This window comes from Rana temporaria, chromosome 4 (assembly GCF_905171775.1).
Source record: "Rana temporaria chromosome 4, aRanTem1.1, whole genome shotgun sequence".
In the NCBI taxonomy this organism is placed as follows: domain Eukaryota; kingdom Metazoa; phylum Chordata; class Amphibia; order Anura; family Ranidae; genus Rana; species Rana temporaria.
In genome coordinates, this window is record NC_053492.1 from 353,954,843 (window position 1) to 353,969,212 (window position 14,370).

At 41.2% G+C, this 14,370-nt stretch overlaps 1 protein-coding gene across 3 annotated transcripts in view; it reads right to left on the reverse strand.

The window, feature by feature from the left end:
- VIT (vitrin) overlaps window positions 1-14,370 on the reverse strand; it is a 201,572-nt gene that overhangs the window by 28,573 nt on the left and 158,629 nt on the right. For all 3 annotated transcript variants that reach the window (XM_040350843.1, XM_040350844.1, XM_040350842.1), the window contains one exon: window positions 9,170-9,232. In XM_040350843.1, coding sequence (XP_040206777.1) covers window positions 9,170-9,232 — 63 coding nt within the window. The remainder of the gene's footprint in view (window positions 1-9,169; window positions 9,233-14,370) is intronic.

Below are 14,370 nucleotides of genomic sequence, written 5' to 3' on the forward strand. Positions count from 1 at the left end.
TATGGGGGAAGGGGGGCCCTTTTTCCTTTTTTTTTTTTTTTCCACATCACATACACGGGGAGTGAGATACACACCAGCAAACAAACAACACCAATTACAATTAACGATCCCAGTATTAACGACAGGAACGACACTAGTGCACAACACATCGTATACACACATAGCGATTTAGATAATTGCCACATAACCATATAGACAACACAGACACTCACTAACATATAGATACACCGATACATAGTCTCACGACAAAGGGGTAGGGGATTCCCACCCTTTTTTTCTTTTTCTCTCTCTTTTTTTTTTTTTTTTTTCTCTCACACACACACACAACTCACAACACAACTACTGATGCACCCAGGTGCCAACGTAGTACGCCATCTGGGGAGCACAATATGCACATGGCACAATAGAGGGGCCCCCCATTGTCCAGAATACCCAGCAGACCCTGATGAGATGCTGTGGAGTTAGGAAGGGGCAGGTCGACCCACTTCCCCCCCCCCCCGGCTTGGGGAATGCATTTAATGACAATACAAGAAATGGAATGATACGATTGGTGAATATCTATAGAGAGGAAGCAGAGAGCTGCGAGCTGGAAAATTGAAAAAAAGTGGTCCCACTCTTTTCCTCTCTCGAACCCCCCTTTGATACCCTACAGTTGGGATATTACTGAATCTTCTCTTTCTTTTCTCCGTCTCCTTCCCCCTACTGGGAAATGTGATTATAACTATATTTTTTGGATTGTACTTCACTCCCACCTCCATCTAGAGTTGGATAGTTGGAGAGTGGAGACCAATAAATGAGGGTGTGGTGAGGGATGGGGGGGAAGGGGGAGAAAGGGGCATAACAATAGAATAATAAAAGATAACCCTCTCGATATAAGGGGGGGGGGTACAATATAAAGTAATGGTATGGGCCATGGCTGTAACCTTCTATGTATGTATGTGTATATGTGTATATATATGTATATATGTATATGTGAAATATGTTAAATATGTTAAATGTTATGTGGTATAATTACTAGAGAGTAGATATAGTAGGAATTTATGTTCACATTTCTGTAGGTCTTCCCCTTCCCTTTCTCTTATGGAGAGGGGGAACGAGCAGAAGAGAAGGGAAAAGGACTTGGCGATAGGAGTCACACTTGGGCCCCCACAATTGACAGAATGAAGGAACGTGAGAAGCCAGGGGGCAAAGGGAATTTTCTCTTTTCTTCAATTTTTTTTTTTTTTTTTTGGGAGAATTGGAAGGAAAATATGGGAATCATGGGGAGACCCGGAGCTTAGAGCTCGTGTTTTTTTTTTTTGGTTTGTTTGTGCTCCCTGTATTTCTCTCTCTCTACCCTATTCTACTGAAGGTGTCCCTATAAGTGGGATACTCTCTCATATCTTTTTTGTGTAAGCATTACATTTAAAAAGAAAGGAGAAGGAAAGGGAGGAAAGAGACTGGCACATAGGAGCACAACGGAAGGCCACCTATGGAGCACGCCCCCCCAAACATAGGTTGACGCTCAAATACCGTTAATACGGTGAGTGTTTCCACTCTTATTAGCAGGATAGCTAATATTAGGAAAGGAGAATATCTCCTTTTTTTTTTTTTCTTTTCTTCTCTTTTTTTTTGTCCTTTTTTTTTTTTTTTTTGTTCTTTTTACCCACTTTTACCAATCCCACCCCTCCCCCCTCCTTAACTGTCTGCCCTCCAGGTTTATGCTCTAAACTGATACAGGGAATATAGGAAGATAGATGGAGAAATTAAATGTACTTTCAATAAATGCGAAGGGGTTGAACTTACCCGAAAAAAGGAGAATCCTCCTGCATGACCTACAACGATTAGGTATTGACGTTGCGTATATACAGGAAACACATTTTAGAGAAGACAAAACTCCGACATTAAAGAATAGGAAATACCCAATAGCATACCATGCGACAAATCAAGAGGCAAAGTCAAGGGGGGTGTCTATTCTGATAGCAGGGAGAATCCAATGGACATATGTAGACTCCATGAGAGATCCGAAAGGGAGATATTTATTCGTGAAGGGTAAAATAGGAGGAATAGGGGTAACATTCGCCACAGTGTATGTCCCAAATGAACATCAAGGAACCTTCCTAGACAAAACAATTAAACGCCTATTAGAATTCACAGAAGGACATTTGATTATGGGAGGAGACCTGAATATTCCCTTAGATCCCAAAGAGGATACCTCATCGGGAAAGTCATCCACATCTTTCAGTGTGAGAAATCATATTATGCAAACTCTGTATAAAAGTCAACTGATTGATATATGGAGGCTGCTACACAATAAAGAAAGAGACTACACGTTCTACTCTGCACCACATAAAATATACTCCCGGATAGATCTTTTCCTCATTCCACATGCCCAATTACACTCTGTACAGTCGACTAAAATTGGATCAATTACATGGTCGGACCATGCCCCGATCTTCCTGGTATATGAGTTAAAAGATTTAAGACAGTCCAGACCAAATCAGTGGAGACTAAATGAAAGCCTGTTGGAAGATAAGGAGGTCCTAGAAGATGTAATTAAAGAATTGAGGTTTTATTTCAATTCTAATGACACACCAGAGTGCGACCCTGGAATTATATGGGAAGCACACAAGGTGGTTATTAGAGGTGTGTTAATTAAACATGGATCTAGGATCAAAAGGAAACGTACTGAAAAGTTAAACAGGCTATTAAAGGAGCTAGCCATCTTGGAAGGCAAACATAAGCAAACATGGTCAACAAATGTAGAGAAAGAACTAGCTAGTAAAAGAACTGAAATCACAGATCTCCTGTACTATAAAGTAAAAGCGGCAATGCAGAGATGCAAAAAGGCTGAATACGAGTCAGGGAATAAGTGTGGGAAAAGACTGGCGAGGCTACTAAGAGAACAGAAGCTGAGTAACTATATTCCACATATTAACTCACCCAAGAAACACAGGGTTACAAAACCAAATGATATAACGAAGGAGTTCCAGGAATACTATAACTCTCTTTACAATATACAGAGCAAGCCCCCGACTAGAGAACAAATTGATTTGTATCTAACAGAATCCGCAATACCAAGACTATCAGAAGAGGATAGACAGAAATTAGATGACGATATAACCGAGGAGGAAATTAAAGTAGCAGTAAGCATAATGAAAAGGGGGAAAGCCCCGGGACCCGATGGTTTTACAGGTCAATATTATAAAATTCTGTTTCCCTCGATATCAGGATATATGGTTAAACTATTTAATGCCTTAGGGACATCGGCCAGTTTAGCCAAAGATACCTTGCTAGCATATATCTCGGTGATACCAAAAGAGGGGAAAGACCCAGCCCTATGTGGAAGCTACCGACCAATTTCGTTATTAAATTCGGACGTGAAGATTTTTGCCAAGGTCTTAGCAAACAGGATACAACAACATATCCCAGACTTAATAAACCTGGACCAGGTGGGATTTGTCCCTACCAGGGAAGCACGAGACAACACAATCAAGGCAATTAACCTGGTGCAGTTAGCCAACTCAACACAGACGCAATGCGTATTTCTCAATACGGACGCAGAGAAGGCCTTTGACAGGGTGAGGTGGAGTTACATGAGGGCAGTCCTAAAATATGGCGGCTTTGGGAACAAAATAATACAGTGGATATTCTCCATGTATTCAGGCTTAACAGCCCAGGTACGGGCCAACGGAATTCTGTCCGAGCCCCTCACAATCTCAAATGGGACAAGACAGGGCTGCCCTCTGTCTCCACTTCTATTTGCCCTGTCACTAGAGCCCTTTTTGTGTACGCTACGAGCAAACTCTAATATTTCTGGCATACAAATAGGGAAGAACCACTGTAAAATTACAGCCTATGCAGACGATATGTTGTTCAGTCTTACAAACCCGTTGATTACAATTCCAGAATTAATGAAGGAATTTGAGAGATACGGATCTTTATCAAACCTACGTATCAATTTTAATAAATCGGAAGCGATGGGGGTAAACGTCCCACATATAGCGATAAACTATCTAAAACAAAAATTTAAGTTTAAATGGACTGACAATGCTCTGACATACCTTGGTATACAATTAGCAGGGAAGGTGGAGAAGATCTTTGAGCTGAACTTCCCACCCCTCTTACAGAAAGTAAAGATCTTATTGGATAAGTGGAACCAGGGTTTTCATAGCTGGCTAGGACGCTGCAATATTATTAAGATGAACATACTCCCGAAAATCTTGTATTTATTACAAACATTACCAATACATATTCCATCAAAGTATTTTAAACAGTGTCAGAGAGTGATCTTTAAGTTCATATGGGCACATAAGAACCCCCGGATACATAGGAAACAACTAATGAGCACTAAGCAGCAGGGAGGACTGGGAGTCCCAGATATAAGGAAATATTATTACGCAACACATCTGAACAGGCTAATAGACTGGAATAGGCATTCAGATACGAAGCTATGGGTACAAATCGAACAGGCGCAATTCAAAACACCTCTAGAAAGAGCACCGTGGTGGTTTGCCTCACTCCCTAAAGAAATGAATAAAAATCCAATAGTGGGTAACACGGTGAGGATCTGTGCAGCAGCACTACCTATGATGGGCATCGAGCCCAGGACCTCCCCACTATACCCAGTGATAGGTAACCCCCTCTTCCCATCGGGATACGAAGACGGAGCATTCCGGCAGTTGAGAAAAAGAGAGTGTATACAAGTAGCAAGGTATATCCACATGGGAAGATGGGTAACCATAGCGGAACTGATGGAAATAGGAAATGTATTCCGTTTGAAATTCTGGAATGCACTTCAGATAGTTCACTTCCTGAACACTTTGCCAAATCCAGAGAGCTTTGAGAGACCACTCATGAAATTCGAGAAAATATGTAACGAACAAGGAACATTACTACATAGTCTTTCATTAAGCTATGAGTTATTAGTACGATCAGGAGGTTGCCCTCTGAGGTGCGTTCAGGAATGGGAAAGGGAATTGGAGAAGTCCTTCAGTTCGGAACAGCGACAATGCATATACAGGCGAACACACGAAACATCAATATGTGTGAGAATACAAGAGACAAACTATAAGATCTTCACAAGATGGTATAGGACACCAGAAAAGTTAAGCAAAATGTTTGCAGAGGTATCAGATAAATGCTGGAGGTGCCAGAGAAGCAAAGGAACGATGCTACATATATTCTGGGAGTGCCCAATGCTAAGGAGTTTTTGGGCAGAGATTAAAAGTGCTTTACAGTTTTGCTCAGATTATGAGATTCCGGAAGATCCGGAATTCTATCTTCTGCATTTAAACCAAATACCAGAAAAAGCCTATAGGGAAATGATTATATGCCATCTATTAGATGCCGCTAAGGCCTGTATAACGAAGAGGTGGAAGTCACCAGTTCCACCAACAGCGGAGATGTGGATATGTAAAGTTAGGGAAATAAGCAAATTAGAAGAGTTAGTCCTGACAACACAATATAAAAGGGAAAAATATTTAAGAACTTGGACTCCCTGGAAGTCCTATATGGACCACAGGGGGGAAGGTTAATGGGGATAAGGCTGAATGGTATAGAAGGAGCCCGGGAACTTGGATTGGGTATATGTGGGATTTAATGAGAAACCACAGAAATATGGAGAAGGGTCGGAGGAGAGGGAAGTAGGGTGGGTTGTTGTGTTTTTTTTTTTTTTTTTTTTTCCCTTTCTTCTTTCTCTCTCAGGGATGCTCGGGAAGGGGAGAGATATGTAAGAAGGAGATATATGTTTGATACTGACAACAAGGTTAAAGGGGATGTATAATAATAAGACGGACTGTGACTGTTGTTTTGTAATAATGTTCTGTTATGTATTTTTTTTTTTTTTTTTTTTAATATATATGTGTTGTACTGATTTGTTTTAAAATAAAAAAGAATTATAATCTAAAAAAAAAAATGGACGAAATTACAGGAGTTTGTAGGGGTCTGAAGTGCTGGACACCTGATAGATATGCTTGATAGTCTTGGCGGATAAGGCCAATATGCTTGTGGCAATATGCATTAAATACCAGAGTCAGGAACCTCAGCACCCACCCTGAGAGAGACTGCAGACCCCTGGGCGGTAACCAGGGTCTTCACACAACAGGAAATCAACGAAACAAATTATACCCTAACCCCCCTTCAGTTACCCCAAATCCAATGACGTGCTTGGCAAAGGTGTCAAATAAGCAAGGACTGCTTTTGACCCGGTTACGGTTAATCTAGTGGTGAAATGACAATTGCGTCATTTACCATGCCATACCAGCAGGCAGGTCTGATGGAAGTAGCTTCAAAGCATTGGTAATATCAGCTGTATAGCAAATACCTCCACCCCCCCCCCCCAACTGTAGAATGGGCTGAAACGCCAGGTCCATGGACGAGTACTTCGATGAAAATACTTCCGCAGGAAAGAGGGCAGCCAAAATGTAAACAAACTATATCGGAAATTTGCCACTGGACACCCCGGTGGGCCGGCCCTCCACCTTCAGAAAGATGGTGAAAGAACTGGACCAAGCACCCCTTGGAAATTACTGCCTCCAGTAACTATTCGACAATGAAAGCATGACTATCTGCTGAAGCCAAGATACTACATGAGAGATAGTGAAGAGGCCCGCGTGCAGGCCTTAAAATTCCTCCAACAGGGGCTGTATGAAGACCGATGATAGGAGATTCCTACACAGCCCCTGACAAAGAAACATTACTTGGCTCAGACATATTGAACCAGAAGGCTTGACATGACCGGTGGACTAAGGGGATGCCGACCTTGCCTGCAGGAATATAGGAAGAGCAGGAGCTGGGGGTACGCAGACACCCCACCTCTGACCGAGCAAGCTGGTGGATGGGAGTAGCTGGGATGGAAATGGAAATAACACTCCGAAGCGTTCTGCCTTCCCGGCTGTGGCCGAGAAAGGAAAACCCCTGTGATGAAGCTTCGCTGTGAGTTTAAGTATGGACCAACTTCTTAAAGATGGAGTGCTATCATGCTCTGAACCACCAAATGGGGTTGAAGGGATGAATGTGAATTGGTTGCTTCCGAAACGTGCAACATGCCCAAACCTAAGGAAACACAAACTAGAAAGTGACAACAGACAACCAGACATGAGAACAACACCCCCCCTCTATACCTACCTAAGAATAAGGACATAAGCAGTAATGACAAGACCACAGCACGTGAATGAACCTGATGACCCTCACCCTAGTGTATGTAGTAAGTGAGCCAGAGTAACCTGCAGTGCAACGACAGGTGATTAAAACTGAAACACTCAAGGATAGTGTACCCACAGACCATGGTGGTAGTCGTACAGGTGTAATAAAATGAACGTGCATCATATGATATATGTTATTTGGGCGAGAAGATTGTGGTTAACAATCATTTAAAAATAAAACCTCAGCCCACATAGATCTGTAGATGTGACAGATCCTGAGATGTGAGCACTAGCTAACTAAACCCAGATATACAAAGAAACCTGAACGAAAGGTATAATGAGACAAGGAAACAAACAAAGATAAAATGGCTACTGGTGTATGCCTTAACTCCATGGCACCGACATACTATGACAGAACACGCCGAAACCCAGAAAGTACGCTTGTCAGCTGTGTCCAGAAATCCCTGAGGAAGAGCCAACGCAGGATCAGACAGAGGAGGAAGGATATATACCCCCCAGACTCCTCCTACAAATAAATGCTAGCCTTCGGCCAGCCTTCTTACCTGTCTAATGATCATTAACAAAGTATCTTCAATCTTGTGTAAGATTGAGGAAATTATCCATAAGTTTCTGTCTCATTGGTACAGGAACCCTATTGTATCAAACTAAGTTTTCTGGCAATCTCCCCAAAAATGCTGAGAAGTTGTGGGGATATTGGTACTCATGCCCTCATCTGGTGCTTTTGCCAGGCAATTTAGAGCTTTTGGACTATGGTGTCCCAGTATATAAACCAAATACAAGGAACATCAGTGACCTCCTGTTCTTCTGTTCCATGGTGCAAGTGCAATGATAAAATTATATAAGCAATCTATTGCACCTCATTTACTTAATGTGACAAAATTCCCAATACCTTGAATCTGGAAACAGCCTACTATCCCCTCCATAAAATTATAGTTTCAGAAAATGTTTTGGATTCGCCCGTGTATGAAACAACTCACGACTCCAAAAATACCCAATATATTTATTACATGATCTGGGCCTACTAGACAACTTTAAAAACGAAACCCTCTTATCTGAAGGCTGTGTTAACCCATTAATGATTCATATCACTGAATTTTCATTTCATAAGCATCTAGTTTCCACCAAAATTGTATATGTTTCTGAACCAGTCCGGGACCCAATCTTTGGCCCTTTTTCCTACCTTCTTTTCTTTTTTCCTCCTGTATACACCCTATCCATTCCCCAAATCCCTAACCAGTATTGTATGTTTTTTTTTTAAGTGTGAACAGTTGTAATCACTAAATCTATGTAGTTAATTACTGTACCTAATCTACTTCTGTTAGTATGTGTTTCCCTGTTTGTATCATCTTTCTCACTAACTTTCAAAATTGAATAACAGATAAATACTAATGCAGCGTACACACACGATCGGACATTCCGACATCAAAACCGTGGATTTTTTTCCAACAGATTGTTCGCTCAAACTTGTCTTGCATACACACGGTCACACAAATGTTGTTGGAAATTCTGAATGTCAAAAATGCAGTCACGTACAACACTACGACGAACCGAGAAAAATTAAATTCAATGATTCCGAGCATGCGTCGAATTGAGTCCGAACATGCGAAGGATTTTTGTGCGTCGGAATTGGCTACAGACGATCGGAATTTCCGACAAGAACTTTTGTTGTCAGAAGAATTGAGAACCAGCTCTCAAACATTTGTTGTCGGAAATTCCCACGATTCTGTTTGCGCGAATCGTCGGGCAACACTCGTGGAAAAATCACACCACAATTCGGGTGCCATTCAAAGTAACAATCGCGGAAAGTTGTCGCTGTGATTTGGGTGCTGTTCAAAGTACTGGAAATCGCAAGAATGTCCCGTGATTTGCAGCATTTCTGAATCACGGGGCAGAATCACAGTGATTTCGCCCGCGAAATGGAAAGTGAATGGAGCCAAACATTTAATGATGTACAAATAATAAAGTTGTTTTTAATATTTTGATTTAACATTGTTACAACATCATATAAAATTGGAACTACTTACTGCTTTGTGAGAAGCCGGAGACCCACCTGTCAAACTCTGACACACTAGACCTTGGATTGGAAACTAAAAAAGAAAAATTAAGAATCAAACTTTTGTGATGATAATCTCATAGCAAAATGATGTGATACTATGTTATATGAACTAACACACCTAATAACTGACAGACTTCAAGAAACGTGGAATGATACTATATTTGTGCTACCTTTTTAAAATTTCTAATGAAAACTTGGAGCAGTCATTCTGGAGGATGTGATCTGAGCTACCGAAAAAGGACTTTAATAACTATATTTCTGCCCTGAACTTTGTAGATAAATTGCTGAACGGTTTCTGCAGCTTCAGACATCAGCAAGGGCTTGCTTTAAAACCTTTAGTGCTTGTAAAGATTATGTAAATACTTGCATGCCCAAAGTCTGGCCATAGATTTTCCTTAAAGGATAGGTGTGCTTTCAGGGTCACATAAAACTCTATAGAAGATGCCTTTACTAGCGCAAGAAGAACAGTGCAATCATTTTTTGATAGAGGCTTTTACGATTTCTGTAGGCAATGGCTATACAATTCAGGTAACTATGCACTGAGGGTAGAAGAAAGTCAGGTGGGTAGGTAAAACAAGTTTTTTTATAAAATACAAGTAGTATACGCAAGCCTAAAGTATTATTAAAGGTACATTAATTTTATTTAGATTGGATAAAGTGGCGAGGCGTTAGAACCTCTGTCAGATTTTTATTGCTGCCTGTATCCCTGTTAGGCACTCTTTCTAATAGTCCTGGTTGGTCGCCAGTGTCATCGGAAAAAAAAGTAAGGGTAAATGCAAAATTTCGAGCTGCCACCAGAACAGTAATAGAGGAAAAAATTCCTGTGGGGATACTTGTTCCTGGGGCAACTGTCCCCACATTGAAAAGCTTTCCAATGACTTCCAGTTGAGTCTACAGGACAGGAAATTTATTTTAGTCTCACTAATAAGACATTACTGGCACAAAAAAACTGACAGCAGATTTAACCCTCCCCTAGTCCGTCCAAAAAAAAAAGAAAACGTTTTGACTTTACACATACTTTGAGTTTACCTTTTAGGCCTTGTACACACGATCAGTCCAAACTGATGAAAACGGACTGATGGTCTGATGGTCTGTTGGTCTGATGGTCTGAAGTGCGTACACATCAGTTCAAAAAACGTTCGAGTCCAACGCTGTGACGTAAAACACAACGACGTGCTGAAAAAAACAAAGTTCAATGCTTCCAAGCATGCGTCGACTTGATTCTGAGCATGCGCTGGTTTTGAACCAATGCCATTGGTTTTGACCGATCGGTCAGGCGTCCATCAGTCCGATTTTAAAGCAAGTTCTGAGGCCCTGTACACACGATCAGTCCAAACTGATGAAAACGGACTGAAGTTCAGATTCATCAGTCCAAACCTACCGTGTGTATGGCCCATCAGACTTTTGTCCTTCAGACCAAAGTTTTAAAACTTGCTTTAAAATCGGACTGATGGACTGATGACCGATCAGTCAAAACTGAAGGTTAGTATGCAAAAGCATCGGTTCAAAACCTGCGCATGCTCAGAATCAAGTCGACGCATGCTTGGAAGCATTGAACTTCGTTTTTTTAGCCCGTCGTTGTGTTTTACGTCACCGTGTTGGACTCGATCGGATTTTGAACTGATGGTGTGTAGGCAGGGCCTTACAGTATTTCACAAAAGTGAGCACACCCCTCACATTTTTGAAAAATATTTTATTATATCTTTTCATGTGACAACACCAAAGACATGTCCCCTCAAAATAACTCAACACACAGCCATTAATGTCTAAACTGCTGCCAACAAAAGTGAGTACACCCCTAAGTGAAAATGTCCAAATTGGGCCCAAAGTGTCAATATTTTGTTTGACCACCATTATTTTCCAGCACTGCCTTAACCCTCTTGGGCATGGAGTTCACCGGAGCTTCACAGGTTGCCACTGGAGTCCTCTTCCACTCCTCCATGGCGATATCACGGAGCTGGTGGATGTTAGAGACTTTGCACTCCTCAACCTTCCGTTTGAGTATGCCCAACAAATGCTCAATAGAGTTTAGGTCTGGAGATATGCTTGGCTTCTTTAGCAAGGCAGTGGTCATCTTGGGGGTGTGTTTGGGGGTCGTTATCATGTTCGAATACTGTCCTGCGGCCCAGTCTCCGAAGTGCTTTCTATGCATAACACACATTAAATATGTAGTGCTTAAAAGACACAGTTATTCAGAGTATTACAGTCCCGTAGGAAAGCTTGTGCAGCTTGAAAAAGTGGCCACACAGTGAAGATTACTGGATTAGGGATGAAGGTAAGTTTAAGACCAGACGGGCAGCACTCCTTGGGGGGGGGGGGGGGAACTAAGTAAAACAAATAACTACAGTTTTATAAAATGTCAAGTATAGAATTAGTTGCAAAATACTTTGCTGAAGCTTTTACATTTTAGTGTAGAAAGAGATGCTGAAGTACCTAAAGTTATTTGGATAGATTTAACGTTTTTTTCCACCGAGCCACAGATGTATCATGCTTTCACCTAAGCAGTCTGTTGAAATGGTACCACTCTTGTTTGATAGCCTATTTATTGATACTGTAATTGTCAAAAACACTCTCCTGTTGACTGTGATTGGCAGTCTTAATCTTTTTGTTTGCTTGTTGATGGCCTTAGTAAGAATCAGCACAATTAAAAAACTGATGCATTATAGAGTTTGGAGACATAGCTAGAAGTAATCTTTTAAAAAATTCTAGATTTAGCATGAAATACTGTTTTGTCAAGTAAAATCACAGAAAGCTTGGATTGGATTACCCGTTTGAAGATGTTACTACAACTGACCTGCCAGCACTTCTCTTTTGGCATGACCACACAAACTGCGGTTTACCTGTGCAGACCATATTTCACTAAAGTGTACAGACATCATAGTGTACAACATCTCAAAAACATAAACACCTCTAGCTAATGATGGCAATAAGTAAATTCAGTCAGAAGAATGATAGCTTTGGAAGGAATAGGGCAACAGGATCAAGTGGCTGCATTTCAGACCTATGCAAATCATGTTTTATCTGGCTTTTGCGGATGGCACCCTTACACCAGCCATCAATGGTGGCAGTGTGCTACTGCCCGAGTCAACAAGTTTCATGTATAAATTGCAGAACAGACACCCCATATCAGAAAAACGGAATAAAGATAGTGATCTAGATAACCTTTAAAAAAGAAAACACATCCCTCCAGTTGTTTACAACTGGACTAGCTAGAAGCACACAACTTCATGGGATACTAATTAATTATAGTGCTTGTGGCTAACACCACTTTAGGATTATTTCCTATAGCTAAAAGGCCACTATTCTTAGAAAAAAAAAAGCATAAATAGTATGGTCACAAAATACAGAGTTACTTTGCCATAGCTTAATGTGTCTTTGTTTAAAAGATTTAAATCTATATTTACTGGTTTATTTATACTGCAGATTTGAACATATAATAGCCAACAATGTACATCAAGGTCTTTTTTTTGTTACCTAAAATAAAAAAGCAAACCTTGATGTTATACTTTATATAGTTTTAAGACTTTACCTCGTTCCCTATCATCAAACAAATTGGCTTGACATTTATTTAAAATTTATTGAAACATTTGAAAACGCTATACATGTACATAATACAAAGGATACAACTTGTATTGTAACATCACATAGTTATACAGTCATAGGACCATCATAGACACCTACAAGAATCATCACTGAGAGGCCATATGGGTCACTCATGAATTATCCAGACGTTTACCCTGATACATACTATAGACCAAATTTATAATGTAGCTATTACTAGTCAGGTATCTATCACCCATGGGGAGGAGAAAAGGTAGGTACGGGGAGGTTTTGGGGGGGGAAGGAAGGGAAAGGGGTCCCCAAGAACTGGAAAGAGGGTGTGGACCAGGGAAGGAGAACAGTACATTCCAACCTCCAAAGGGAGGCAATATAACACCCATTTCAGAGCGTAAGATTCCTAGTTGCAAGTGCAACCCATGCTGACCGAAACTTCTGAAACGTTTGAGGGCAGTTACTACCATTATACGTAAGCCAGTAAAGAGGAAGGGCTGGACATTTAATTTAGTTAGGTTAGATCTCTTACTTTGACACAAAAGAAAACACTTGAAGGATAAATCAAAAGGAAATAAAATGTATAATTACTCAATTACTCAAGCTATTTTACTGGTTTTACTAAAAAAGATATATTGTACATATAGTACATTTTAAGCAAACATCAATATCGCCAAATAAATGATAATATACTGTATCTAAACCAGTGGTTCTCAACCCTCTAATGCCATGACCCCTCGATAAAATTTCCCAAGTTGTGGGGACCCCTACCATTAAAATTATTTTCGTAACGTTGGTTGTCAACACCCAAGGCAAGACAAGTCATTTGCTCCCCCAACCCACGGACATTTAGTGCTACCAGAGTCCTTTTAATGGCAGCTATAGTCACAGGTAGTGTTACTGTCTCTGTCTTCACTGTGTCTCCGACTTTGTGGTGTTTCGTAGCACTGACACCTATGCCGAAATCAGGAGATGGGGTCTCCTCCAGTCCCTCCCACTTCCTATTCCTTACCAGTCAGCTGACCTCTAGTCTCTGCTCCCCAGCCATGCCGTGAATTGAATGGGCGCCTGCGAAGAGACTGAGTGGGCTGCTGCAGGCTCCAGGAATAGCCCAGTTGGGCGGCCACAGGCTCCAGGGATAGCCCTTGCTGGGTGGCCGCAAAAAGACTGGGAGAGCGATGCAGGCTTTAGGACCAGTCCAGTATTCGGTGACCCCTGGCAAATCATCATTTGACCCCCGAGGGGGTCCCGACCCCCAGGTTGAGAACCACTGATCTAAACATAGGAGCACATGCCCATGGTACGTTGAGAAAATGGCTCCGTCAACGTCCATGTCACCTGTGCAAATATAACAATATTTTTTCCCCTTCTCTCCTTAGTTTTTTAAAAATGTATTTGGTTAACAATATTGTACAGGTAAGGCTGGGTTCACACTACGGTTTTCCCGTCCGTCAGCCGCATACGATTTATATGTAAAACCGTATGCGGCTGAAACGGACGGGAACGTATGGAACCGCACATATGTACGTTTTCCATTGACATTAATGTTAAAGGAAAACGTATGCGGTTGCCATACTGTTTTAAAAACGACCGCAAAACCGTGGTTGAACACGGTTT